This window comes from Anguilla anguilla, chromosome 4, assembly GCF_013347855.1.
Source record: "Anguilla anguilla isolate fAngAng1 chromosome 4, fAngAng1.pri, whole genome shotgun sequence".
Lineage (NCBI taxonomy): Eukaryota > Metazoa > Chordata > Actinopteri > Anguilliformes > Anguillidae > Anguilla > Anguilla anguilla.
The window spans coordinates 5,956,083-5,983,582 of NC_049204.1; the positions used below are offsets into that span (position 1 = coordinate 5,956,083).

The 27,500-nt window shown below is 49.7% G+C and overlaps 1 protein-coding gene across 6 annotated transcripts in view; it reads right to left on the bottom strand.

Annotated features, from left to right (window-relative positions):
• The window catches only part of celf5a (cugbp, Elav-like family member 5a), a 43,084-nt gene that overhangs the window by 2,819 nt on the left and 12,765 nt on the right, over positions 1 to 27,500 (bottom strand). The window contains exons 4-8 of one of the 6 annotated variants that reach the window (XM_035416177.1): positions 21,286 to 21,432; positions 12,331 to 12,475; positions 4,495 to 4,707; positions 2,328 to 2,414; positions 660 to 803 (exon numbers count right to left, since the gene is read on the bottom strand). In XM_035416177.1, the coding sequence (XP_035272068.1) occupies positions 660 to 803; positions 2,328 to 2,414; positions 4,495 to 4,707; positions 12,331 to 12,475; positions 21,286 to 21,432 (736 nt within the window). Of the gene's footprint in view, positions 1 to 659; positions 804 to 2,321; positions 2,415 to 4,494; positions 4,708 to 12,309; positions 12,476 to 21,285; positions 21,460 to 27,500 lie in introns of all 6 variants that reach the window. The other 5 variants (XM_035416176.1, XM_035416175.1, XM_035416174.1 and 2 more) reach the window with 5 other exon arrangements.

The following is a 27,500-nucleotide window of genomic DNA, read 5'->3' on the forward strand; positions in this document are numbered from 1 at the left end:
AAAAACCCTCCTTCTGTGTTTGTCCTTTCACAAACACCAAGGAGAAGTTTTGCTTTATTTTTATTTTTATTGGGGGGGGGGCATGTGTAGGGTGAGATGAGGTCAGGTGGGGTCGGGGGTCAAGGGGGGGGGGCGGCTTATCCAGAGTGGGACGGATTATTATTATGAACAGTTCAGAGCATATTTTAATGACTCCCTGTCAGTGTTCCATTACCAAAACTCTGAGACCATTAAATGAGTCGGCTAATTTATAATCGTCTTCGCGAATATTGCTCTCGGGATGCAAATGCTATCACATTCAAAACCGCAATAATGCAATATAATACAATATTCTTAAAATGCATTTTGCATTGCGGGCTGTACATTGTATTTTAAATTGAGTATACCCCCCCATCCCCCCACCAAAAAAATACTTTATATTGCAAAACAGTACATTTGAAATGCCCAGCAGTATGGTAATCTCCCCCTAACAAAACCACCTGCACTGAAAATGTAAAAAGTAATCAGATCAGCCGACCGGCATCACGCAGAGAGGAGAGGACAGAAGCTGCTTTATGACCCTCTCAGTATTATGGATTCATGTGCCGGTGTGTGTGCGTGTGTGTGTGTGTTTGTGTGTGTGTGTGTGCGTGTCCCCACGCCGCTCTCCGCTAACTCACCGAAGCACTTGCTCTGATTGGTGGCTCTGTCCATGAAGACCTTGGAGGAGATGACGGTGCCGAACGGCAGGAACATCTGCATGAGCTCGTTGTCGCCGAACTCCTGCGGCAGGTGGTAGATGAAGAGGTTGCAGCCCTCCGGTCCTGGAAATGCACAGCGTCAGCGCCGAGGCGGCCATTTTCTCACCGCCCACACCAGGGGGCTGCCCGACCCTGCTCCTGGAGACCTACTGGCTTCATTTCAACCCTAATGTGGCACATCTCGTTCAACAGCTGGAGCAGAGCAGCCCAACCCTGTTCCTGGAGATCTACCAGCCTGGAGGTTTTCATTTCAACCCTAATTTGGCACTAATCTGACCCTACTAAATTATCAGCCCGACAAAGATCTCTCACTGTTGAATGAGGTGTGGCTTTGTTAGGGTTGGAGTGAAAACCTACAGGCTGGTAGATCTCCTGGAACAGAGTTGGGCAGCCCTGCTCTAGCTGTTGAATGAGGTGTGCTTTGTTAGGGTTGGAGTGAACACCTACAGGAGGGTAGATCTCCAGGAACAGGGCTGGGCAGCCTTGGCCGACACAGTTAAATGTCCAGTGTTAATTCAACTCTAACAGAGTACATATGAGTCCAACAGGAACCATATGTAGTCTATAAGAGTTGATTTAACACCGAACATTTTACTGTGTATCAACTACTCAAAAATTAGGGTTCTCTGCCATTAAAGAGAGAGCTGTGATTATCATATAAATGGAGGTGAAATTCCACATTTATGACAGCAGTGTAATTGTCCATATGGACTAGCATAAATAGAAAATGGTGGAGTTTTACAGTAGATGTTGTTACCCATAGGATAGGATAAAAGCACTGCCAATAGAACAGGGAAATGTGTGAGCGTGTGTGCATGTGTGTGCATGATCGTGTGGTGTATATGTGTGCATGTGTGTGGCGTATGTGTGTGTGCATGTTTGCGCGTGTGTGTGGTGTATATGCGTGTGCAGGTGTACGTGTGTGTGTGGTCTGTTTCCTACACAAAATGAGGAAATTACTTTAACTCATTTTCCCATAACATTTTAATAGCAATGTGACACCATGACAGAGAATCGGTGATCAATCAACAATCAGCAGGGGAAATGTTCTCTGCCTGTTCCTGGATTTAAATAATCTCATAGAAATAAAAACTGAGGCCTCATACAAAACCTTGAGTACGAACCAATATTTCTCCTCAGTCTCCCGCTGGTGAGCACATCGTTTTTGTTTTTTTTTTTTTCTTAAAAGAAAAATGTTGTTTTTTTTTCTGGACAAACCAGCAGCACATGCCCAGCGAGGTTCTTTGCTCTGTTTTCCACTTTCTGACTTCCCCCCCCCCCCCCCCGGGGGGGGGGGGGGTACACCGGTGTCTCGACTTCAGATAAAAAGCCATTTGCAGTCGCCGCACTTAAAGGTGTAAAGACAGGAAGTAGCAAATCGCTGCTGCTGCTGCTCGACAGAATACCCTCGAGGCGCGTAAACTGAAGTGTACCAGTACAAAAACACAACAACATTTAACATTTCCCATAATCCCCGTGAACGTGCAGCACAGCTGTCCAGTCATAACAGTCACAGCACAGTTTAAAAAAAAAATAAAATAAAAATAAAAATGTAAAAAAAGTTTAATATTGTTCTCTCACCCTCACCTTCCCTCTGTTGTTGCTGCTGGATGACTTGCGGTGGCTGTGGCAGTGTCTGGCCAATAGGAGTCAGTGTTGTCGCTGGATAAATTGCTGCACCAAAAAAAAACAGGAAAGGAGGAAAGAAACGAAATCAATCACAGACCCAGCTTTGGCCAGCGGTCACGTCAAGTCCATCGTGTCACTGGCCCTGCGTGCCGTAGCCATCGCGTCACAAAATGGCCGCCGTTCGGCCAAACCGTAAAGCGCTTTTTCGCGAGCGGGACTCTCTGAGAGCGTGCTCACGTGTGAACAGAGACACAAAGCGCGGGGACGTGCTGTCTGTGGTTGATGATGAAACAGTCATGGCAACAGTGAAATCATGCCACGCTCATGCTGACAGCATGTTAGCCTGCTCCCTCTTGCTGGGATTTTCAAACTCCTGGTTTCCCAGAGGGCCGCAGTGTCTGCTGCCTTTCCGTGTGTGTCTGTACTTTAGGCACTACATTTACGGATTTGCTTGGCTAAAGAGTTACCACCCTATTGGAAATTCCAGCGGGAAATTTGGTGATGGAATCTAGCTGTAAGCAGCTTCTGCTCCAGCTGGGTACCATCTGGAATTTGGTGACGGTCTATTTGTCTATTTACGAAGCTGGCCCACCATGGTTGCTGGCTCAACCATCTTGTTGCCAGCTTGGCAATCTCTAAAAAACCAGCTTTAGACCAGCTGGACCAGCTTAAAACCAGGCAGTAACCAAGCTGGAATTTCCACCCGGACACACACTAGGCCTAACATAAGATAAAACTAGATTGTCCCATAAGAGATTTGTCTTGGACAAACATTGCATGCTGTGCAATTGACACGTTTTACATTTTTTAAAAAACGTTTTGGCTGCCATGGCAACCCACAGACATCTGCAGACACGTTGGTCCTCCATGACTTCAGTTTAACATAACATAGCATAGCATAGCATAGCATAGCATAGCATAACATAACATAACGACCTAATAATTGCGGGAGGGTACCAGTGTATTGAGGGAGGGTACATGCGTATTGAGGGAGGGTACCAGCGTATTGAGGGAGGGTACCAGCGTATTGAGGGAGGGTACCTGTGTATTGAGGGAGGGTACCTGTGTATTGTGGGAGGGTACTAGCGTATTGAGGGAGGGTACCTGTGTATTGAGGGAGGGTACCAGTGTATTGCGGGAGGGTACCTGTGTATTGAGGGAGGTTACATGCGTATTGAGGGAGGGTACCAGTGTATTGAGGGAGGGTACCAGCGTATTGAGGGAGGGTACCTGTGTATTGAGGGAGGGTACATGCGTATTGAGGGAGGGTACCTGTGTATTGAGGGAGGGTACCAGTGTATTGCGGGAGGGTACCTGTGTATTGAGGGAGGGAACCTGCGTATTGAGGGAGGGTACCTGTGTATTGAGGGAGAGTACATGCGTATTGAGGGAGGGTACATGCGTATTGAGGGAGGGTACATGCGTATTGAGGGAGGGTACATGCGTATTGAGGGAGGGCACCTGTGTATTGCGGGAGGGTACCAGCGTATTGAGGGAGGTATTGCAGCAGGGTACCAGCGTATTGCGAGAGGGTACGTGCGTATTGAGGGAGGGTACGTGCGTATTGAGGGAGGGTACCAGCGTATTGAGGGAGGGTACGTGCGTATTGAGGGAGGGTACCTGTGTATTGAGGGAGGGTACATGTGTATTGAGGGAGGGTACCTGTGTATTGAGGGAGGGTACCAGCGTATTGAGGGAGGGTACGTGCGTATTGAGGGAGGGTACCTGCGTATTGAGGGAGGGTACATGCGTATTGAGGGAGGGTACCTGTGTATTGAGGGAGGGTACCTGTGTATTTCAGGAGGGTACCAGCGTATTTCAGGAGGGTACCAGCGTATTGAGGGAGGGTACCTATGTATTTCAGGAGGGTACCAGCGTATTGAGGGAGGGTACCAGCGTATTGAGGGAGGGTACCAGCGTATTGAGGGAGGGTACATGCGTATCGAGGGAGGGTACCAGCGTATTGAGGGAGGGTACCAGCGTATTGAGGGAGGGTACCTGTGTATTGAGGGAGGGTATGTGCGTATTGAGGGAGGGTACATGCGTATTGAGGGAGAGTACCTGCGTATTGGAGGGAGAGTACATGCGTATTGAGGGAGGGTACCAGCGTATTGAGGGAGGGTACCTGTGTATTGCTGTACGCCCGTGAAGGCCTGCTGGAGGGTGTCGGCGGCGGTGGGGCTCTGGGCGGAGTAGGGCGGCAGGCCGTTGGTGTAGACGGCCTCCACGGCGGGGTGTCCGTTGGGCTGGTGGGGGATGCCGGTGAAGCCGTTGACGATGGGGGTGACGATGCTGGGCACGGCGGAGGTGGCGATGTTGGTGGGCGGAGAGCTGAGACCTGGGGGGGGGGGGGCGTAGGCGGGGGTGGCGGCAGGGGAGGGGGGGGAGGGTACACAAAGACACAGCAGGGTCATACAGAGCTCCACACACACACACTGCGCGTCTTTGGTGACGCAGACACACACACACACAGCGCTTCTTTGGCGACGCGCACGCACACACACACACACACACACACGTCAGTCCCACCACAGAGCTATGGGGCCCAGGCGCCGTCAGGCCCCCGAACGTCAGGCTTCAGTCAGCCGGTGGGAAACGGAGCCTGCTGATTGGCTTTGCCGGAGAGCCCGCCGCTGCTCGGCGCTCACATGATGAAACCGGCGCGCAACTTCGCCACGGCGACGCGATAGCGGGAACGAGGAAGGCCGGCCTTCGGAAATAACGGAAATAGCGGCATCCTTCAAACGACACGACTTGACGAGGTTCAGTTGGCCTGGCCCTTTTTCCCCCCCCTTGTATTACTGGGACTGTTTACTCTCAGAATACGCAACGTTATTTACGTAGCTGTGTTCCCGCAAAACGAGGTCCAGGAGACGTTTTGACGTTTATAGCTTATGGACCATCGTGTAGTGATTAGAATGTTCTTAACCAAACATTCTATTGCTGATGTAACAATCACTACTGGTAACAGAGCATTCCAATGCTGATGTAGCAATCACTACTAGTAACTGAACATTCTAATGCTGATGTAACAATCACTACAGGTAACAGAACATTCTAAAGCTGATGTAACAATCACTACAGGTAACAGAGCATTCTAATGCTGATGTAACAATCACTACAGGTAACAGAACATTCTAATGCTGATGTAACAATCGCTACTGTTAACTAAGCTTTCCAATGCTGATGTAACAATCACTACTAGTAACTGAACATTTTAATGCTGATGTAACAATCACTACAGGTAACAGAACATTCTAATGCTGATGTAACAATCACTACTAGTAACTGAACATTTTAATGCTGATGTAACAATCACTACAGGTAACAGAACATTCTAATGCTGATGTAACAATCACTACTGTTAACTAAGCATTCCAATGCTGATGTAACAATCACTACTAGTAACTGAACATTTTAATGCTGATGTAACAATCACTACAGGTAACAGAACATTCTAATGCTGATGTAACAATCACTACTGTTAACTAAGCATTCCAATGCTGATGTAACAATCACTACTAGTAACTGAACATTTTAATGCTGATGTAACAATCACTACGGGTAATAGAACATTCTAAAGCTGATGTAACAATCACTACTGTTAACTAAGCATTCCAATGCTGATGTAACAATCACTACTAGTAACTGAACATTTTAATGCTGATGTAACAATCACTACAGGTAACAGAACATTCTAATGCTGATGTAACAATCACTACTGTTAACTAAGCATTCCAATGCTGATGTAACAATCACTACTAGTAACTGAACATTTTAATGCTGATGTAACAATCACTACAGGTAACAGAACATTCTAAAGCTGATGTAACAATCACTACAGGTAACAGAGCATTCTAATGCTGATGTAACAATCACTACAGGTAACAGAACATTCTAATGCTGATGTAACAATCACTACTGTTAACTAAGCATTCCAATGCTGATGTAACAATCACTACTAGTAACTGAACATTTTAATGCTGATGTAACAATCACTACGGGTAATAGAACATTCTAAAGCTGATGTAACAATCACTACTGTTAACTAAGCATTCCAATGCTGATGTAACAATCACTACTAGTAACTGAACATTTTAATGCTGATGTAACAATCACTACAGGTAACAGAACATTCTAATGCTGATGTAACAATCACTACTGTTAACTAAGCATTCCAATGCTGATGTAACAATCACTACTAGTAACTGAACATTTTAATGCTGATGTAACAATCACTACAGGTAACAGAACATTCTAAAGCTGATGTAACAATCACTACAGGTAACAGAGCATTCTAATGCTGATGTAACAATCACTACAGGTAACAGAACATTCTAATGCTGATGTAACAATCGCTACTAGTAACTGAACATTTTAATGCTGATGTAACAATCAGTACTGGCAAATCTAGAAAAATCAATTACACAGGCTGCCAAAAAAAAGGGATGGAAACAAAATTTGCATTTCCAGTAACGTACATCGGTTCTCTTTCATATCTGACCTGCAGCCCTTTGTGTTTGCCTCAAATATTAATCAGATATTAATTGTTGTCCGCGAACGCAGCAGAAATGCAAATAGACGGACAGCTCAACTCTAAGGGATGTGCCAGGGGCGCGGCTGGAATTAAATCTCCGTCTCAGTTCCGAAGGCGTTCATTGGCTATCCATTCTCGTCTCTTAGGCCAGAATGAAATGTAATTGCATCAGTTTCATCAAAAGGCTTCCCCCACTTCTGGAAAGCTGCACTTTCTTTTAAGGGAACTAATGCAATGTATAAAAGGGGGTGGACTGAGGCATTCTTAAAAGCTCCCTTTCAGTTCTGATAACCAGGCAACGCACACCATTCTGTGGATGAGCACATTAGTCACATAAAGAAAAGGAACAATCGAAAAAGGGAAGGGGGAGGGGGGGGGGGTGCAGTGGTTAGAAACTTCCACCCAGGATCTGAGGGCCATTGGTTTAAATTGAGATAGGACACCGTGATTCTGTACTTTCTGTGAGAAAGGAAGGTGCTTTACCTCAGCTGTCCTATGAAATTAATTACAGAAGCAATATACTCTGAAAGAGTAAGCATCACAGCTTAAGAGTATCTACTAAAAATGGTAAACCAACACTGTAGCTAACACAGAAGTCATGCCCATATGAGCAAGGTGGTAGAAAGATCGACTCAGACCAAGATTTTTCAGTGTTTACACAATGTATACACAAACGTGCTCAAAATATCTCATGTACTCTCAATTTCACATAACAAATTTAGATTGTCAAGGGGACAGGAATTTGTCCCACCAATATTACCATACCACATGAAAGATTTTATTAAAATGGCTGAACACAGAAGCACATCATTTTCTCTGCTCGTTTCTCAGCTATAACATTAGATATTTGTAATTACACTATTAATAGTACAGTGTGTGCTTTGCGGAAGAAAATAAAAAATATCTGCACTTGCAATATTCAGAGAAATAGCTTGCCATATGCAACAGCAGTATTTATTATGCTGTTTATACATTCAAATTAACCAGGAGAACTGCAATCATATTGCAATACTTTGCTGCCACAGCAAACAGTACAACTATCCTTCAGTGAAGCATTAAGAAGGAAAAAAAAATTAACAGATGTTCTCAATCAATTTATTTAATGCTGAGGGAATTAAAAAATCTTGAAGAAACTAGGGCTCTTACAACAGAGGGAAATAAATGAACTTAATAAATGCAACCATGTATTTTCTCGGACCGATGTGTCAAAAGGAGAAATGGCGTGCTGTGTAACACTGTCACATTTAGGGAATGTATTGCCAACGCCACCGCTAAGGTTTTGATTGCGGAAGATTGCTGTGATAACGAATACTTCCTTCTTAATGCCGTCTGACATTTTGTGCGATTCGCCCCTAGAACAGCTGAAAACACCACCGCCTCCCTCATCCCTGAAATCTGGTGTGGGGGGGGGGGGTGCGGGGGGGGGGGGGGGTGTAGATTCTTGGTGGTGGGTTACCGTTGACGACGACAGAGGCTAAACTGCAATAACGTGCAAGAGGTTCAGCTGCCACCACATTGACGGTGGCTAATGCCTTTGGGTACACAATCCATATAAAAGGGGAGCGGGTTGGGGGGTGGGGGGTGGTTGGGGGGGGGGGGGGAAATACCACAGAGGTTAACGTGACACACTGCGGCCCCTCGAGGCCGAGCGGGTTTTCCCGTGACCGTGAGGACCGTGCGAGACTTTTCGAAAAGGGGGGTCAGAGGTCGAGCCGTGCATCCGACACCTCATTACCTGGAACTGCGGCATCGGTCACGGTGGAATTACCCCTGCCTCACCTGTTCAGACCGCAGTGCATCCCCCCCCCAGCCGCCCCAGCCTCCCCCCCCCCTCCCCCCGCCACATGTGCACCAGTTACGCAACTGAGCTCCCGTCCGATTTCAGGCGGGGCGAAGGAGGCGGGAACTCCGCTATCGGTCTCACTTTCGCTTGAACTGTGAACTGTTCCAGGGTTCACCGACCCTGTTACGTTAAATGACCGAATTTCTCGATACGTTTCTGGAGTATGAGCCCGAACGAGTTTGAAGCCCGAACTTTTGATTTCAAACTTTAACCCCCCCCCACCCATCCCCTTTTCCATTTTCGGCTCACACCTCTATTCGGTACAGTCGAAATGAGTTTGTCCACGTCCATGGCTATGGGAAGCAGTGCAGTATGTAGGGTGGGGCATCGGGTTTGTAACTCAAAGGGTGTGGGTCTGACTCCCAGCTGGGACACCTTTGTTTAAGCTGTTTTATCCATAACATTTCCACCTGTATAAATGGATTGTACGTCAAACAAACATCATCTGTGTTAGTTTCTCTACAGAACCGCGTAAGCTAAATGCCAAAATGTAAACTAATGATGAGCACAAACGTGTAATTTCATGTGAGGGACCAAACAAATTCATAAGTGAATAATAAGTCTGAAATGGGTACAAAGCAAAATGGTAAGAGGTTGATTAGCGACCTCTGTTTTGATTTCTTTTAGCTCAGTAACGGCACGTGCGGAGTATAATTTTCTCACAGCATTACGGTGTAGCACTGTGAGGATACAGACACTAGTCAGGTGAACCATCTGGCAAGCTGCTTATGCACCATCGGGCTCAAAAAGCTCACATCTGCAGATCAAACGGATGTCTCGTTGTTTTCACTGAACACCCTTGACCTCTGAAAATCCCTGGCACAGGCACTGCAGGGTCAATGCGAGGTGGTGGTGGCCTCCAGAGTATCACCAGGGTGATATTTCATGAAGCTTAACCCAGCGCCGTTTACCGGACTGCTCTCGGTGCCAGATTGTACCCACATCGTGAGCTGGCAGAGACGGACAGCGTTTGTATTGTTTTATTTAAAATGTCAACACTTGGGCGACGCAGTGTCTCTAGATACTGGCCAAGCTATGCTCCCCATCTGGAGACGTCGATCTGCAGGGGGGTCCCAGGGTCTGGCCAAGAACACACAGCACACTAACCCCTTAAGGTGTGAGATCACAAATATGTGATTGGAATGTTCTTAACCGAGCGTTCTAATGCTGATGTCACAGTCACTACTGGTAACTGAGCATTCTAATGCTGATGTCACAATCACTACTGGTAACTGAGCATTCTAATGCTGATGTCACAATCGCTACTGATAGTTGAAAACAGTGGAGTTCTAGAACAATGGCTTAGAATTTTGAAAAAAACATTCCCAAAGAAATCCTCCTCTTTCAAACGGTTAAGAACCTTATCAGGTTTCTCAACACTGAGAAAAACGTTCTTTCCCGACTCGCTCTCGTGTTCTGGCTAATTTGCGTCTCTCGGTACGAACGCATCGCCGTTCAGAGCGCGATCAGAGCAGGCTTTCGCGCGACATCAGAAAGCGTCGCCGTGCCGACCCCCGCCCTTTCAGCGCGGCGTCCGCTGAGCGCAGTTCCTCGGGATTCGCTGCATCTCAGACAAAAACTTATCAGGCCCGGGATTTCAAACGCGCCGTGCGGGGTGTGTGTTCCGGGCGTTTCCGATCTTAAACGCGGAGCCTCGGTGATGGCGCTGTGCGCTTCTTCAACGGAGCCGAAGCGCTCTGAATAATTCAGAGGCTGAATGGGGAACAGAGCAGTGGAGAATAAAAGAATGAACTGTCTATGGGATACAAATGAACAGGAGGGAGGGGGGGGGGGGGAGAGAGAAGAAAAATCCTTATTTACCACAGACCTTGAAAATTCAAGGAAGCCCTTCTCTCTCTCACAAGGATTAATAATGTACCAGATTGAGAAACGCAAGGTGATCGGCGGACTGTAGATTACAGAAGGGCCCGTGTCCAATGCTCCTTGGCGGAGCTTAAGTCCAGAAGAAAGTTCAAACGCCGCGCTAAGCGTCTTTCAATAATTGAACGCACCGACAAAGCCAGATGAGAAACACGGTACACAGTGCAGAGTAATATGCCAGTTATCCCCAAACCAAAGCCAGGAAACTACCTTTCACAGGAGGGACTGGTTTGCGCTGGAGAACTGATCATTAATGCCCAGTGGTAAAAGCTGAAATCGCTCTTAATAGATCTTTCCAGTCAATTCACTGGCCTGCATTTTGTGATGTAGTTATTTTGATCACAATATAATGTTGTTCCGAGCATTTGTCAGTATTCCTGACCCAAAAGAACGGGTCACTTGCAAGATAAATCATTTTAATTATACTGGATGACAGCGGCCAAATGAGTGCAGTAATTACAGTAGGTCATTAGAACCAGGCACAATTTTCGTGGTCTGTCCTATGTCACATGATTCTGTACCCCATGCTTTTACCTTCTGCAACTTCACTTACATGCGCAGAAAAAAGTGCATCGCCGCCTGCCCGTTACCGATTTTTTGTATCTCGTCTTTGATTGATGATCTTGGCTTTGTGTTGTTTAATTTGGCGCCCCCGCGTCTTGGCACGCCGTTTGACAGATGGCATCCGGCCACCGCATTTAAACTCCACAAATTAGCACGCGCGTTTTCTCATTTCTGTGCCGTGTTTGCACATCGGGCGCGCGCCTTTCCCGTTTATGCGGAAAAAAGAATTCGGCGAAGTTGACTCGAGCCGCACTTCCCGCTCCAGCGTCCTTTCAGGAACTCTAAAACGGCACGTTAAGTTTTTTCAGCCGTATGCTTTTTTTGTCCTTGATATTTTTCTCACGCAGTAGAAAAAAAAGGATTCGCTGAATTTGATTACAGTAATCACTGTCGAACGAAATGAAAGAGTTATACACACCGCAAAAGGGTTATATATTCGGCTGCGTTCGTTTGCATGCTTTGGAGGAGCCGATTCAGACGAAATTCCCTTGTGAAGAAAATTAAATGTTGCAGCATAAGCAAACGCTATACAGCAGATCTCAAAGTCACTCCAACACCCTCAAACTCTTATGCAACATACCCCTTTTTTCATAGCAGGTTGGAAGATATAAAAATTAAAAAAAATCTGGGCATTCGCCAGCTACCCAGCGGTGAATAAGACGTAGCATAAATATAAAACCGACAGGAAGTGTTTACATGCAACACTTCTCCGTTTTACATCACAAACTTTATGCCATTTTAGAAACCGCAAGGTCAAAACACAGAGGGAATTAGTGCCAAACCTCCACGCTTATTTTGTGCAGCAGAAGAAAAATCTTCTTTCTCAGCCTAATGCCGCACTCCATAATGTCAGCCGTGCATAAAAATCAAATCACAAATCCCATCAGAGATTTCGTAAAGCGATTCATTTTCCTTTTTCTTTTCTTTTTTTTTGGAGAACTGTGGCGAATTGGCAGGCAGGCATCTAATCTCCTCTCTCTCTTTTTTTTTTTTTTTTTTGGCCTTGCGGCATTCGTCAGCAATCCCAAAAAACAAACCCCCCCATCCCATCCCATCCCACCCCCCCCCCCACCCCCACACAAAGAGACAAGGGAAGAGAGAAATGCAGTGCTCACCCAAGGCCTGGTGCAACTCACCCGACACCGAGGTAATCCCGGTGGGGGGCAGGCCGTTGATGTTGAGCGCCCCCATCTGGTGGATCTGTGCGGTGGGGAAGGCCACGCTGGGCGTCAGGTAGCCGCCGTGGGTGGCGGCCATGATGGCGGCCTGCTGCTGCATCAGCTGGGGGGGACAGGGGGAGGGGGGGGGGGGGTAAAGGGGGGGAGGGGATAGAGAACATGGGGGCGGAGTCAGCGCGGGCTAAACAGACAGCGAGCTGTCAGTTCAGATTATCTCTTCTGGCTGCGCGTAGCGAACGCGCTATCGTTAGCCCGTTAGCCGCGCTCGGCCAGATGGCGGTGGCTCGCTCGCCCGTTTTTATGGCGGGATGAATATTTCATTTTTACCGTCCCTCGGAATTCCGAGGTGCGTTTAGGGGGAAACGCCGCGTTGCCAGGAAAAGCACTGGGCCGGCATTCGAAGGGGAGTCAAGGGATGCCCCCCCACCCTCAGCATCGTTTTTTGATCCAAAATGGCCGCCAGGCGGGAAAAAAAAAAAAGCACTGGAATCGGAGACGCTGGGATACGAGGAAGAGAACGAGGCGGGGGGGGGGGGGGAAGCGGAGAGGATCAGAACGGAAGACGACACGTTTACCTGTTTCTCAGCGAACGCGAAGCCTCGCGTCGAACAGCGCTGCCTTCGATGCGATTTAACGCCGCGCGCTGTGATGAACTCGAGGGGCTGAGAATGACACGTTATCACGGCCGCAGGGGGCGTCTGAACGCCACTTCCTGCTTCCTTTTCCAGGATTTTAACGCGCGGGATCACACACCGCGGCGCCGTCCCGTTTCTGAGATTTTGGCGGAGATGTTGTTGCGTTTAATGCCTTCGTCGGTGTCTGATGGAAGGCGGAGTGGAGACACAGAGCTACTGCCGTCCTTTCCCGAGCGTTAGAGACGCTGGGACATTACTACTGATGAAGAACACTCCTCCAAACCTCATTCTTCTGTCATCAGTTTGCCTAAACTGCAGCGCACACACACTCACACATACACACACACACACGCACGCACACGTGCGCACACGCACACGCAGACACACACACGTACACACATGCAAACGCGCACGTGGACATACACACACGCGCGCACACACACAGGTACATGAGCACACGCACACACATACACACGCACATAGACACACGTGCGCACACACACACACACACACAGGGTCACAAACGTTACTCAGTCCGGGTAAACCTGTTGGGTGCAGAGACCACACTCAGCTTTTAAAACCTGTAAAAATCTGCACCTTTACCCGACGGTAACGACCAAGCGCAGTGCCGCGCGTACGGAAAAAAAAAAAAACACGGATAGAGTCAGACGCTCTCACAGCACGCATGTGACCCCCCCCCCCCCCCCCCCCCCCCCCCGCCCCGTGCTTAATTTCCATACCACGCAGGTCCGTAGCCCAACCGAAGAAATTGTCTGCGGCCAGAAACGGGCCCAGCTAAGCAAAGAAAAAATAAATAAATAAAAAAATCAAACTGCCTTTCCCTTCCCTTCCTTTCCTTCTCCCTCTAATGCTAATGACAATATTTCCCACGATGCAGTTCCCCCACCGCGTCGTATTTTTTGCACTGGAGTCCCTGGATAGGAAAAGCCAATTATTTTCCCTCAGTGCCCCTGTCAGGTACCCTGAAAGCGGCTGTCCCGCCACAAAACGGGTGCCTCTGGCACCCCATCCATTAGCCACCAGCCCAGCCATCGCTATCTATTAGCTCCCCTTTTGTCATTTGCATAATTTTATCAACGTGACAAATGGGGATCGTCCATTTTCGCGCCGAATAAGATAAATTGAGCTTTTAGGGTGCGGGGAAAAAAAAAAAGAGGGAAAGGAACGGCGACGGGAAGAGAAAAAAACGAAAAGGCGCCAACACACCAAAAAAAGAAAACGAAAACAAACAAGGAGAGAGAGAGAGAGGTGGAAAAAGCAGACGTGAGCGTGGTGGCACATCGGTAATGAAGTTGGCTTTGTCGCTCTCATTACAGGCCGAGGACCGGGTTGGGGAGCCAAGACCCCGCGACACACACACACACACACACACACGCGCGCGCGCGCGCGCGCGCACACGCACACGCTTACACACACACACACACACACACACGCACACGCATACACACACACATACACGCACCCACACGCGCACACACACACACGCACACCCCATTACAGCCCCAGCGAGTGTCAGACTAATCACAGGCTATTGTCCCCTCTCTCTCTCTCTCAGGCAGAGCACGCTCTGTTCTAACGCTCGGTTCCAGAGTAAAAAAGTTCAGGGCAGACGAAACCGTGCCGGTTTGCCAGCGTCGTTTAAAAACACTGGGGGTGGGCGGGGGGGGCGGAAGGGTGGGGGGCGGGGGTGGCACTGCTAAATTACAGAGCAGGGAAAAGGCGTTGGGGGGGGGGGGGGGGTGGTGGGCAAAGCTTCCACATGCCAATTTCAATACACGCCTGGCACAGATAATGCTGCCTTTTAAGGGCTGTCGTCAGATTGTGGTGGATAACCGCGGCCCATTCAGTTACGCTCCCTCTCGGGATTAAAACGTCGCACATCGGAGGCTGGAGCGTGTAATTATGTAGAGGCGAGCAATATGAACTTCCTTCTTATTTTATTATTATTATTATTATTATTATTATTTTTTAAAAACCCCGGGTCCAGCAACTGGGCCCTTTTGATAAGTGCATTCAAATCCATTTTTATAAGCAATTCGCGTTTTATTCATTTATATTTATTCGCTCGTTTGTGTCTCTAGCCACTGACTTCTCTAGCCGCCCGAGCGAGCGTTACGTTTTTGAAAAAGCGCTCGCGTCTCTCTTCGTTTATCGCCCGGAGTCGATCGCAAACGTCTGCAAGCGGACGGCGGCTAAACGGACTGCAAACGACTTTCCATCGTCGCGGCTGCTGTAACCTTTTCACTTTCTTAATAATACATATATATATATATATATATATATGAAAAAACAATGCGAGGCCAGAGAGGTGCAGGAGAAGTCGCCCCTGCTACAACAGCCATTTAGTGTCAGGCGTCTGCTTTCTTTATTGCAACCTGATGGCATTACTCCCCCCCCCCCCTGCCCCCACACCGCCCCCCCAACCCCCCCAGTGCCAACAGGCAATCACCTCTTCATCACATGCCAATTATCTTTGTAGCGCTGCTCGGTGGCTCTCTGTGGCTCTCCGAGATGCCACACGTGACCCTTCCACTCTGCCGCACACGCTCAGTGGGAGAGAGAGGGGGAGGTGAGGGAGGGAGGGAGGAAGGGAGGGAGGGAGGGAGGGAGGAGAGGGGGGGGGTGAAGAGAGAGAGAGGGGTATGGAGCGATGGAGAGAGAGAGTGGGTGGAGACTGAGAGAGAGAGATAGGGGGTGGTAGAGATGAGGAGAGGGAGAGAGAGGGGATAGATGGAGAGAGAAAGGGAAAGATGGAGAGAGAGAGTGGGTGGAGACTGAGAGAGAGAGAGATAGGGGGTGGGAGAGAGGGGAGAGATGGAGAGAGAAAGGGAAAGATGGAGAGAGAGAAAGAGGGGGCATTTGGAGAGGGAGAGAGATAGAGAGAGCGAAAGAGAGGGTGAGACTGAGAGAAGGGGGCTGCAGAGATAGGAGAGAGAGAAAGAGAGAGTTAGGTAGAGAGAAGAAGCGAGAGAAAGAGAGAGAGTAAGGTAGAGAGAGGGAAAGAGAGGGAGAGAGAGGGAGGGAGAGAGAGAGAGAAAGAGAGAGTTAGGTAGAGAGAAGAAGCGAGAGAAAGAGAGAGAGTAAGGTAGAGAGAGGGAAAGAGAGGGAGGGAGAGAGCGAGCGAGAAGATCCCTGTTATTGAGGTCCTGGACCTGCAGATTGGCTGAAACAGCAGCCTAGCAGTGAGAAGCCTTCAGACAGCCGATCGCATTGCTCCAGCCCAAGCTTAAGGCTTTTTATTTATTGCATCGATGCTGTAATGCATTTTTATTATTACATTTTTAATAGAAATTTTGGACCATCTTTACTGCAGCTGAAAAGTCACCATTTTCATAATTTGAAATAATTGCAATTTTTGTGAAAATTCAATTGGAACAAAGACTTCAAATAACGTCAAAACACAGCTATACATTATGTGAAGCACTTTCAAATGTGTAATGTAATAATATATCTTCAATGGGGACCGTGGCCTGAATATTTCAAGATTGGATTATGTGAAATTCAATCGTTTTCAACAGGTATACACCAGCGATCATTTAGAAAAAAAGAAGAAAAAAAAACGGAGCAATCTTGCATGTGTGGATATTATATTAAAATATATTAGCTCTGCAATGATACCCTCGTGAAAGCAATTTTGAAAATTTGCTATTCTTTGGTCAGCCTTGAGGGTGCGCTGAAATGCAGCGGCACAATATTTTTCCACGCTTGGCCAACAGAGGGCGATGTTAGCCAGAGAGTGCTCAGTCCTCACACACCCACACACACACACACACACAAACTGTGCAATTCATTATGGGCACATTAAAAACACACACTGCAGCTCCTTCAACCCATTTATCCGTCTTTTTTCTTCCCCCCACCGCTTTCTTTTCAGAATGCTTTGTTTCCAATACAATTAGCCCTTTTTTCTGCTATTTCTTTTTCTCTCAACCCTGAACCGCGCGGTAGAGGAAGCGTGGCACCGAGACGCTGGTGGCATCGGACGAGCAAGGCAGGAGACCGGAGGGGAGATTTTATTATTTAAAAAAAAATAAAAAAAATAAAAAAATCAAATTTAAATCTCACAGACACAGACAAAGACTTCTGTCTGGCTTTGCAGGGGACAGATGACAGTGCTTCTCCGACTCTGGTTTTTTTTTACGTCGCGCTGCAAACTGCGGAGCGTCTGAAGCAACGTTCAACATTTTCAGCATTTCCCCCCCCCCCCCCTTTCCTCTCTGTTCCTCGTGTTTGATGGGCTTGTCTTCAAAAAATAGGATGTCGCTTGTCAGAGTGGCATTTGGCCTACCGTGGGGCGGCGGGGGAGAGAGAGAAAAAAAAAAAGAACACCTTTTCATTTTTCGGCGCAGGTTGTCAGCGTCGTACCCCCCCCTCCAATTTGTGCTCACAACTCACCCCCCCGCCCCGCCCCCGCCCCCCTCCTATGGTTTGACTAAAATCCAATTTACTGCCTGTCAGCTCTGCTCTGTAATCCCATCTAGGGCTATATTTGTGGAGTAGCTCTTTAAATTTTTCCATCCACAATGTGCTGTTCCCACCACACCTGTCCACAGCCGCGTTTGGATATTCCGCCACGCAGCGCGATGTGCTTCCAACACGGCGTTCTCCGTTTTCGGGGGAAGAGGAGTACGCCAGACTGTTACGCTCAGCCGTCCTGCCTGCGTAACACCGTCTGCCAAAAAAAAAGTCTCCCGTTTAGCCGGAGCGTTCGTGCTCACGCAACGCGCCTCACGCGTGAATCGCGCCGAGCTTAGCCGTCCTTCGAAAAGCGAGCCCAGCGAGCGGACCCCGAGCTTGGGAAACGCGGCGAGGCGATTGGACGAGCCGGCAGGTGGCTTTCAGGTTCCGATTGGTCGAGGACAGCCCGACGACACGGCGACGTAACGGGCCGATCGCTCGCGTTCACGGAAACGGAGAAATGGCCGCGGAGCCGATCCCGTCGACAGACGGATTCCGCTCCGCGTTTTCCCGGCTGCCGGCTGTTCCGTCGGCTTGGCACAGAAGGTTGTGGGGGCCCGGTGTGGAGCTGGGCTACAGTGCTAGCCACGCAAGCTAATGCTGCTGCCTGTTTTAAAAAGACGTAAGAGTCCAAGTCCCCCCCCCCCCCCCGCGTGACGCAGGAGAGCGCGTAAATGTGCGGTGTCAGCGGCGGCGGCGATGGCTGGGGAGCCGGCCCACGGGACCGCGTGATTGGACCGCCCTCCTCAGGATCTACGCGCAGCGGCTTCACGGGAGCAGGTGCGGGGCGGCGGGGGGGTCGGAGAGGGGTACCTGCAGGCCTCGCCTCCATCTGTTGATTCCGTGATTCCGCGCAGGACGTCACATGGGGGGGGGGGATCTCCGAGGTCGCCATTTTTTATTTTTTTATTTATCCCCCCCCCCCCCCCCCCGAAGGCGCTAAGCGGCACAAAACAGAGCCGAGCGGCGAACTGCAGACTGGCACATTAATCCTTCTAAGTGTCCGAAAATCGCACCTTTCAGCAAACCTTCAAGTGAGGCTGGGGGCTGGGGGCTGGGGGGGGGGGGGCACGGACCGCCCGGTGGCACCTCAAACAACAATTTCAGCAGCGCTTTGCAGACCAATAACAGGCTTCAAATCCTTTTTTTGCTGCCATTTTCCCTCCTTAAAGAAAATCCTCGCGGCCAAATGTCTGAATTCCCTTTTGTGCGAACGCCGGTCTGCAAGACGGAAAAGGCTCTACCTGTATTGATTGATGGCAACAGAAAGCAAGAACGAAGGAAATAACAGTCTCACAAACGCACACTTGTATATGCGTTGCACATACAGAACCTATGAAGTCTTTGTCTGGTAGTCTACATGATAGATTCGGACGACATTTGATAGCATTTATGCAGGTTTCCATACACGCACAGAAAACTGATTAATATTATTAATACAATCACAACATTCCTGAAATACTCCTGAAAGACATGATTATATGCCGCATGCTTCTAATTGCGTTAGACGTCACCTACCGCACATTCAATAGCCATATATACACATATTTTCACGCTATACAGAACCCAAACACCACTGGAAACTGACCTTCGTGCGGCCTTGAATATCCATATAAATGTGATATTTTCTACAGGGCTGATGATTGCTAATCGGACTTCCGCTGATTTGCAAGCAAATTAAAATTACACGTGACCTTGGGTTAATTTCCAAGTATTCATTAACAGACGTGATCATTCTGTTATTAAAGTGCACTATTCACAAGATTTGGAAATTTCCGATGGGGGCGATCCCATACATACCAATGATTTGGACCTCCTTTGCCTCACTTGTACACAAGCGAATTTGGCAGAACAAATAATTATATTTCAAGCACTTTCATCATTTCATACATATTAATATGGTACTTTTTGACCAGCTGTGATGGGGAAGACGGAAAATGTATTCTAAAAAATGTCTGTTTTTTGTTCCAGCGGACAAGTTTCTGCTAATTATCGAAGAATCAAATGCCTTCATTTGAATAGATTTCCCGATGTCTTCATCAGTCCCCATGTTCACTGGACATATTGTCACATCTGTTAAATTAGCCATTTTCACTCTCGCAAACACGTGCTAAGCCCTAAACTCTGTACTGTACGTTTTTTGTGTTTTTTCGGCTGGACACGTGCACATTTTGACTCGGTTCTGTTAGAATAATAATAATAATAATAATAATAATAATAATTTTTGTAAATATAAAACTTGAGTTTCATGTGTGTTCGGCGCTGTGGTCTGACAGGCCCGGGGGCCCTCGGTTCTGAAAGTGAGGGAGCGGCCATTTTTGTTTTTTTTTTTACGCCGGTCCCCCGCGCAGAAGCCGCAGGAAGTGAGGCGGTCGGCGCGGCGACGGGGCGGCCGGTTAGCCAGGACCGCGGCGCGGCGGCGATGGGGGAGGGGGGTTCGGAGCGAGAGTAAATAAAAGCCCCCGCCGCTCGGGCCGGGGACTCGGCGCGCTCCCCGCTGACCCCCCCCCCCCCCCCCTCCATCGCCAGAGCCCCGCTGGGACCATTTCCACCCCCCCCCCCCCCCCCCCCCTCCACCACCCCCCCCCCCCCCCCACCACCGCCGCACTTCCAGGGGACGGCCTGCATTTCATGAATGGCAATGAAGGCTGGAGTTTTATTGGAGAGCACACAGGCATGGCCTCGCAATTACTCTGGGACGGTCAATTTGCACATTTCACACCCACTCCCCCCCTCCCTGCCACCCCACCCCCATACCTCCCTACCCCCCCACCCCCCCCACCACCTCCCCAATCCCTGTGATATGAAAATGAGGGAAACGGATAAGCTCCTGAGACAGGAGCAGCTTCGACAATTAATCCTGACATTTAAAAAAAGGGGGAAAAAGATCCACCCGCGCGTATAAATAAATATATATCCGGCGCGTATAAATATGTACATATAGGGTGTGTATTTATGCAGCCTGCTGTGACAGTAGTTGAGGTATTTATCGGTGTCTGAAGGAAGCCTTTTCTGAATCCCTTTCAGCTTCCCCAAGCTGCAGGGACTTGATATGCGCACTGGAGAACCGGAGTGCTTTTTCTTTTTTTTTCTCCTTTTTTTTTCTCCTGTGGAATATTCACAGTCACATCTGCAGGATCGCCAGGTTCTCTGGTGTGTGTGTGCGTGTGTGTGTGTGCGTACGTGAGTGTGTATGTGAGTATGTGTATCGGTGTGTGTGTGTGTGTGTGTGTGTGAGTGTGTGCATGTGTGAGTGTGTGTGTGTGAGTGTGTGTGTGTGTATCGGTGCGTGTGTGTGTATCTGTGCGTGCGTGTGTGTGTATCTGTGCGTGTGTGTGTGTGTGTGTATTGGTGTGTGTGTGTGCGTGTCTGTGTGTGTGTATCGGTGTGCGTGTGTGTGTTGGTGTGCGCGCAGACTCACGGCGTGTGCGTGTGTGTGCGTGTGTGAGCGTATCGGTGTGTGTGTGTGTGCATGTGTGTGTATCTGTGCGCGCAGACTCACGGCGTGTGCGTGTGTGTGCGTGTGTGAGTGTATCGGTGTGTGTGTGTGTGCGTGTGTGCGTGTATGCGCATGTGTGTGTGTATCGGTGTGTGTGTGTGTGCATGTGTGTTGGTGTGCGTGCGCGCAGACTCACGGCGTGTGCGTAGGTGTGTGTGTGTGTGTGTATCTGTGGGTGTGTGTATCTGTGTGCGTGTGTGTGTGTGTGTATTGGTGTGTGTGTGTGTGTGTATCGGTGTGTGTGCGCGCAGACTCACGGCGTGTGAGTGTGTGTGTATGTGTGTGTGCGCGCAGACTCACGGCGTGTGCGTAGGTGCTGTAGGAGCTGAAGGGCAGGGCGACGGTGGGGTTGAAGATGCCGAACTGCCCCACCATCTGCTGCATGCGCCGGATGGTGCGCTCCTTGTCGGTGTCGGCGAACTTCACCACCAGGCTGGAGGAGGCGCCCTGGGGGGGGAGAGAATCGGAGCCGGTCTGAGGAGAAAAGGGGGGCACGCAACACTTTTAAACGCCCCTCCCCGGGACAGCGACCGCACACCAATCAGCAAACAAAAGCCTTTTCCACCGGGGCAAAGAGGCACTGCCCCCAGCCACCCGGCGAGCACTTCAACAGAACATCACTCCACATTTAAGGCATCCTTGGGAAGAACGTGGGGGGGGGTTGGGGGGGGGTGGGGGGGGAGAAGAGGAAGAAAAATAAAATGAGGGCGGGGAAGAACAGAAGGCCAGGGCGAGGGGGGGGGGGGGTGCAGGAGGGGGAGACTGGAGGAATGGCTCATAAATACTCTCAGCATTTATTTGGATAATTTCATGGTTCAACGTGCATTGTTAATGCACAATTATCATAAACATCAGTCAAAGCGAGATTTGCTTATTGCACATCAGCATGCAGGTTTTTATTGCAGGGCAGATAATACAGGAGCGGACATGTGTCTAATTTGTGAAATTGCGTGTGACACGAGCTGGAGGTTTATGTGAAATCGGTCTGCGTGGGGAAGAAGACCCCGCAGCAATGACAGAATGATATTGACATCGGCATCAGTCGGAAAACTCATTGCCGAGCGCAGACACAACCGTAACCTTTAACTCCTTCCTGATTGCCTCGAACCCGGAAACAAACAAACGCAGGAGCGCGTTTCACAGGCTTAATGCCTAATCAAAATTATGAGCGACCGCAATTATTCAGACGGAAACTTTTTTTTTTTTGTTATGCAGGCCAATAAGTCATATTGTTAGAGTAGAGCAATTTAATCCTACTACGTTTTTCCAATCTTGCATCTCACACCCCAGACATTGCGGTAATACTGGTACATCAGACAAAATTTTACGGCGAATAGATCATTCAAACTGTTAATCTATAACTAACTGTGTATTTTCAGCATTCGATGTTGTCTAAGACCTAGCTTCCATCAACATTTAACTCCATCAACTTAACCGATTGGGTATTCAGACTTCCTCCCACAGTCCAAAAACATGCAGGTTAGGTTAATACAGGTTAGGAGAGTCTAAATCACACCTAGGTAGGAGTGTGTGCCTTCCGATGGACTGGCGAACTGTCCGCGGTATTATTCCTGCCTCTCGTCACAATGCATGCTGGGATAGGCACCAGCACCTCCCGCGACCCTGACCGGGAATAATCGAGCACAGATAATGGATGGATAGATGGACGGAACTCAACTGAATTTACAATCAAGTGCGAGCGTTTTGTTCCCTCTGTATTTATAGCCACATTTCAGCAATCATCAGAACTGATTAAGAGCTGTTATTGCCATTGCATAGTTATGGGCAAATGTTGATTGAGTCCATGGCCCTAATTTCTTTTTTTCATTTGCTCCAACTTAGTCTTCCTGCGCTGAGAAGCAGGAAGAACAGAAAAACAACCCAGCGTAGAAAATAATGGCTTATCCTCCAAAGACCTGGCAAGTCATGTTTGTCCCCTCATTTGTCCCCACAAGTCTCTGGTTTTAGTCTTAAGAACTATATACATTCAATAAAAATGAAATTAATAATATTTTAAACTACAAAATTGTTTTTTGGTCATGCAAGATCCTTTCAGTATGGCGAACAAATGGACATTCTTAAAACTTTTATTCTCAGCTGGGTCTCAGGGGGATACGGATTGGCTAGGACTCCGAACAGGGCCACCTATCAGAGGGCCGTGCGTGACCTTGGTCAAGGTGGCCGGATAAGAAGGCAGGAAGGCAGAATCCCCTCGAAGTCCGCCAACCGTTCCCCGGCTCTTCCCGCCTGATCCCCTCATCCTCCCTCTCCCGCGAGCGCGATAATCAAACCGGCAGGTGTGCCGGCTGCACGGCGTTCATTAAGACCCTTCAAGTGATTCCGCGCAAACGCTTGACCTTTTCGGCCGCGGACCACCTTGCCTTCCCTGCGCCCCCCCCCCCCCCCCCCCCTCCCAATACGCCCCCCCCCCGTCCAGGAACCCGGGGCCCGATCGATCCCGATTAAAGGCCGAAATATTGCCGCGATCTGACAGCGGGGAAAAGGTTGAGCGTCGGACCAGATAAGAGGCTCACGGAAATTGATGTGAGATTGTCAATAACGACGGAGGGCAGGCCGGAGAGGGGCCGGCAGGGGAGGGGCCAGCAGGAGGGAGGAGCAGGGAGGCCACAGAGGGCCCGGACTGAGCCGTAGGGTGAGGCGAGGAAGTTTTTATTTTTTTTTGGGGGGGGGGGGGGGGGGGGTGTTTAAGAATTTGGGCCCGGCAGGGGATATTCAAATGCATCAATCACATTTTTCTTCCCCAGGCTCGATAGTCTAGCTCCGGGCTTCGGCTGTGTTTACGTCCGCCAGATTTGCAGGTTTGCCCGAGATTGCTGAAAGATAGAGCAGTGCAGTGGAGTGGGAGATGAATGCAGATTTTATTTTTCTTTCTCTCCTCTCTTTTTTTGTTCCCCCCCCTGTCTCTCTCTCTCCGCTGCTCCCTCGGTCCCGATGGCAACTGCATGTCGGTGCCGAGCGCTGCAAAGCTACTCGAGCGGACTGACCGGCAGCTTCCCAGAGGGGCTTCTCCACCGTCACTGTGCCAGCCTGTGCTAGCCTGCGCTCATTAAACACACTGTGTGACCCAACCATGCAGCGGGTGTACAGGCTTTAGGCCTCACTCAATAAAGGCACTGTATGACCCAACCATGCAGTGGGTGTACAGGCTTTAGGCCTCACTCAATAAAGGCACTGTATGACCCAACCATGCAGTGGGTGTACAGGCTTTTGACCCAACTCATGAAGTTCACCGTATGACCCAACCATGCAGTGGGTGTACAGGCTTTTGACCCAACTCATGAAGTTCACCGTATGACCCAACCATGCAGTGGGTGTACAAGCTTTAGGCTCAACTCATTAAGTGCACTGTATGACCCAACCATGCAGTGGGTTTATGGGATTTTGACCCAACTCATTAAACACACTGTATGACCCAACCATGCCGTGGGTTTATGGGATTTTGACCCAACTGTTTAAACACACTGTATGACCCAACCATGCAGTGGGTGTACAGGCTTTAAGCCCGACTCATTAAGGGCACTGTATGACCCAACCATACACTGGGTTTATGGGATTTTGACCCAACTCATTAAACACACTGTATGACCCAACCATGCAGTGGGTGTACAGGCTTTATTTATACCCACTCATTAAGTGCACTGCATGACCCAACTATGCAGTATACTTATAACTATTAGCCCCCCCCCTCATTAAGTGCACTTTATGTCCTGCCCTTGTGTTGTTACCTTGCCGCGGTGGGGAGGCTTGTGTGCCTCTGTGACTCTGAAGGCTATACCGGCAGGGGTCATACCCCCAGCAGGTCCAACCGAGCCGGGAAGGTTTCTGGGTAGGGGCCGGACGAAAATCAGCACCTTGCCTCTCCAGGTTGGGGGCTGGGCGTGGGGCGTGGGGCTAACTACTCCACCCCGTAAAACGCCATCTTGTTACAGAAACTACGACAAATGCCGTAAGCAGATAGTCGCAGCCTTATGTTCCACAGGGAACGAAGAGGATTAAGTAAGTAAGTGAGTGTGTCTGAAGAGTACAGTGATCTCTCAGGCATTAGGCCCCCCCCCCCCCCCCCCCCACAAACACCCGCCCCCCCTCGCCCGCGCAGTCTGGATCCCCACTTCATCAGACCGGCCCTGGCCCCCGGCCGACAGGTCTTCACCTTTCTTTTGTGCCGCATCAATGCCGTCCAAAAAAAAAAACTTCCAGACCTCTCCGTCGCCCCCCCGTTCCCCCCCCCCCCCCCCCCCGCTCTCCTTGTCCCCCCTTGCACTTTGCGTTTCCGCCAGTCAGCCTGTCCTTCTGGCAAAGCCCAAACAGGGTCGTACATATAAAAAAGGAAAGGTCGGACGTATCCGGGAGACTGTGGCACCGCCCCCCCCACTCCCCCCCCCCCGCGAGGGGTGACACAGCCGAAGGCCCGACAGCACGGCGGCCATCTTTGTTGCTGCCTCAGACGCCGGGCCTAAGCGTAAAAAAAAAAAAATTTTTTAAACCTGCGACTGTTTATTCATGTGATCACACATCGGTTCATTCCCTTCCTGTTGTGCAGGTAAAGCCGCGAGTAGGAAGCGGAAGGTAGATTAACTGCGAAAGTAAAAAAAAAACTCATTAAATTTTAAGCCATCGTAGGCGCCCCCCCCCCACGCCCCCTCCCCCCCCACGGGAGAATCCCCCGCAGACTCTGTAGGCTTCCGGCACGTATTCCGAAATAGGGGATAAATAAATAAATAAATAAAACCTCGGAATAAAAGGCACAGCTGTTCTTACAGAGGAAGAGAGAGGAAGAGGAGGTCTCCAGAGCGAAGGATCGGATCGGCGGCCTCTTTACGAGGAGAGTACCGCGCGCGGGGGGGGGGGGGGCGGGTCGGAGCGAGCGTCCCGAGCGACAGGACGCCCGTGCGGACGCTGAAAGGGCGAGAGAGCGAGCCGCGGGGGGAGAAACCCGAGCTCCGCGTGTTTAACATCGCCGTGACCACGCCTCCGTCCCGCCGCGTCGCTCCAAAGCGCGATAATCAGCCCGAATTAACCCCCCCGCCCCGGCCGCGTCTGATGCGAGAGGGGGCCCGCGGCGACAGAAAACCCGACGACGGATAAAAGTGCCGCGGCGGTGTCGTGGCCGAGCCCTTCGTCCCCAACGCTCTCAACGCGAGGACAGAGAACCTTCCGGAAAAAAGAAGAAGAAGAAAAAAAAAAAACACACACAACAGCGGCTGTATTTTTTTTTTTTCTTTTGAGATGAGTTCATTTTGCGATCTCCTCCCGCGTTATTTTCTCGGTGTTTTACAAACAACCCGCTCACGCTACCTTCGGGCTGGATCAAGCGGCAGCGTGGAAGCGCCTTAATGTAAAGTGTTTGCCGAGCGTGGCTGTACTAAACAACAGATTTGTTTATTTTTGAGACGGCCTGTTTGTGATGTAAATTGCTCGGGACTCGAAGCTCTGGGACAAACACCACAAAAAAAAATAAAATAAATTAAACTAAAATAAATAAAAATACTTTTCAAGGAACGGTAATAGTACGAATAATAGGCATAAATTGGAATAAGAATGCCGATCACGTGACTTCGATGGCGTTAAACATTAAGATCGAATCGTCCCCGGGAAAAGATTATATTTCTTCCCGTACAAATATTATTTGATTAGATAAGCATTTAATCAAATATGTGTGGGGAGCAGCGGAAAGCCAGCGGAGTTATGCGTGTGTATGGTGGGGGGGGTGCAGGGGGGGTCCCGTCTGGCTGATATTAATATCAGATGGCTGGTGGAGTTCCTCTACACCGGTCCTGTTCGCTCAAGTAAAACCCCGAGCTCGTAAAAAAAAAAAGGCCAAGACCACCCTGAGGCCCTGACCCACGCCCTCACCCCCCCGCCCCCCCCCCCCCCCCCCCCCCGCGCCTTGTAGCTGCGTCCCAGGACTTCCTGTCCGAGCAGGCTTTGCCGAATTCCGGCAATTTGCCGTACATGGCGGCTTGGCGCCTAAATGTTTAATCGCGGCACGGTGTCCGTGGCAGGCGAGGGGCGCGGGGGTGTGGGTGGGGAGCGGGGGGTCCAAGGAGCTGAGGCGTGAGAGGAATAGAGAGGCTGCGGAACTTTCGCACCTTTCACCCCCGCCCCCCTCCCACATACCCCCCCGCCCCCCTCCCTCCGCCCCCCCGCCCCCGCCCCCGCCCTAAAGGAGCAGAACTGCAAATGTATTCCACCAAGAGGTCCTCTGAGCCGGAAAATAAGATCAGTCAGTGAGCCAGTGACCTGCGCTCACGCCTGCGTGAGCATGTGACTGTGTGGGCGGGGAGGGGGGGGGGAGAGAGGGGAGGCCCCCCCCCTTGCGTGCCTTAGTGACACGGGCTCGGAGAAACCCGTATGGGGACGGCAGGCTGGCGCAGTTGGGAGCACTAGGCGATGATCTCCGATGAGAGCGCAAACTGCATTTCTTTCCCTGGCTGGTCACCTTCATGTGCGGCATACAGAGCATGTCTTCTATGCATATGTGTGTGTTCACTATA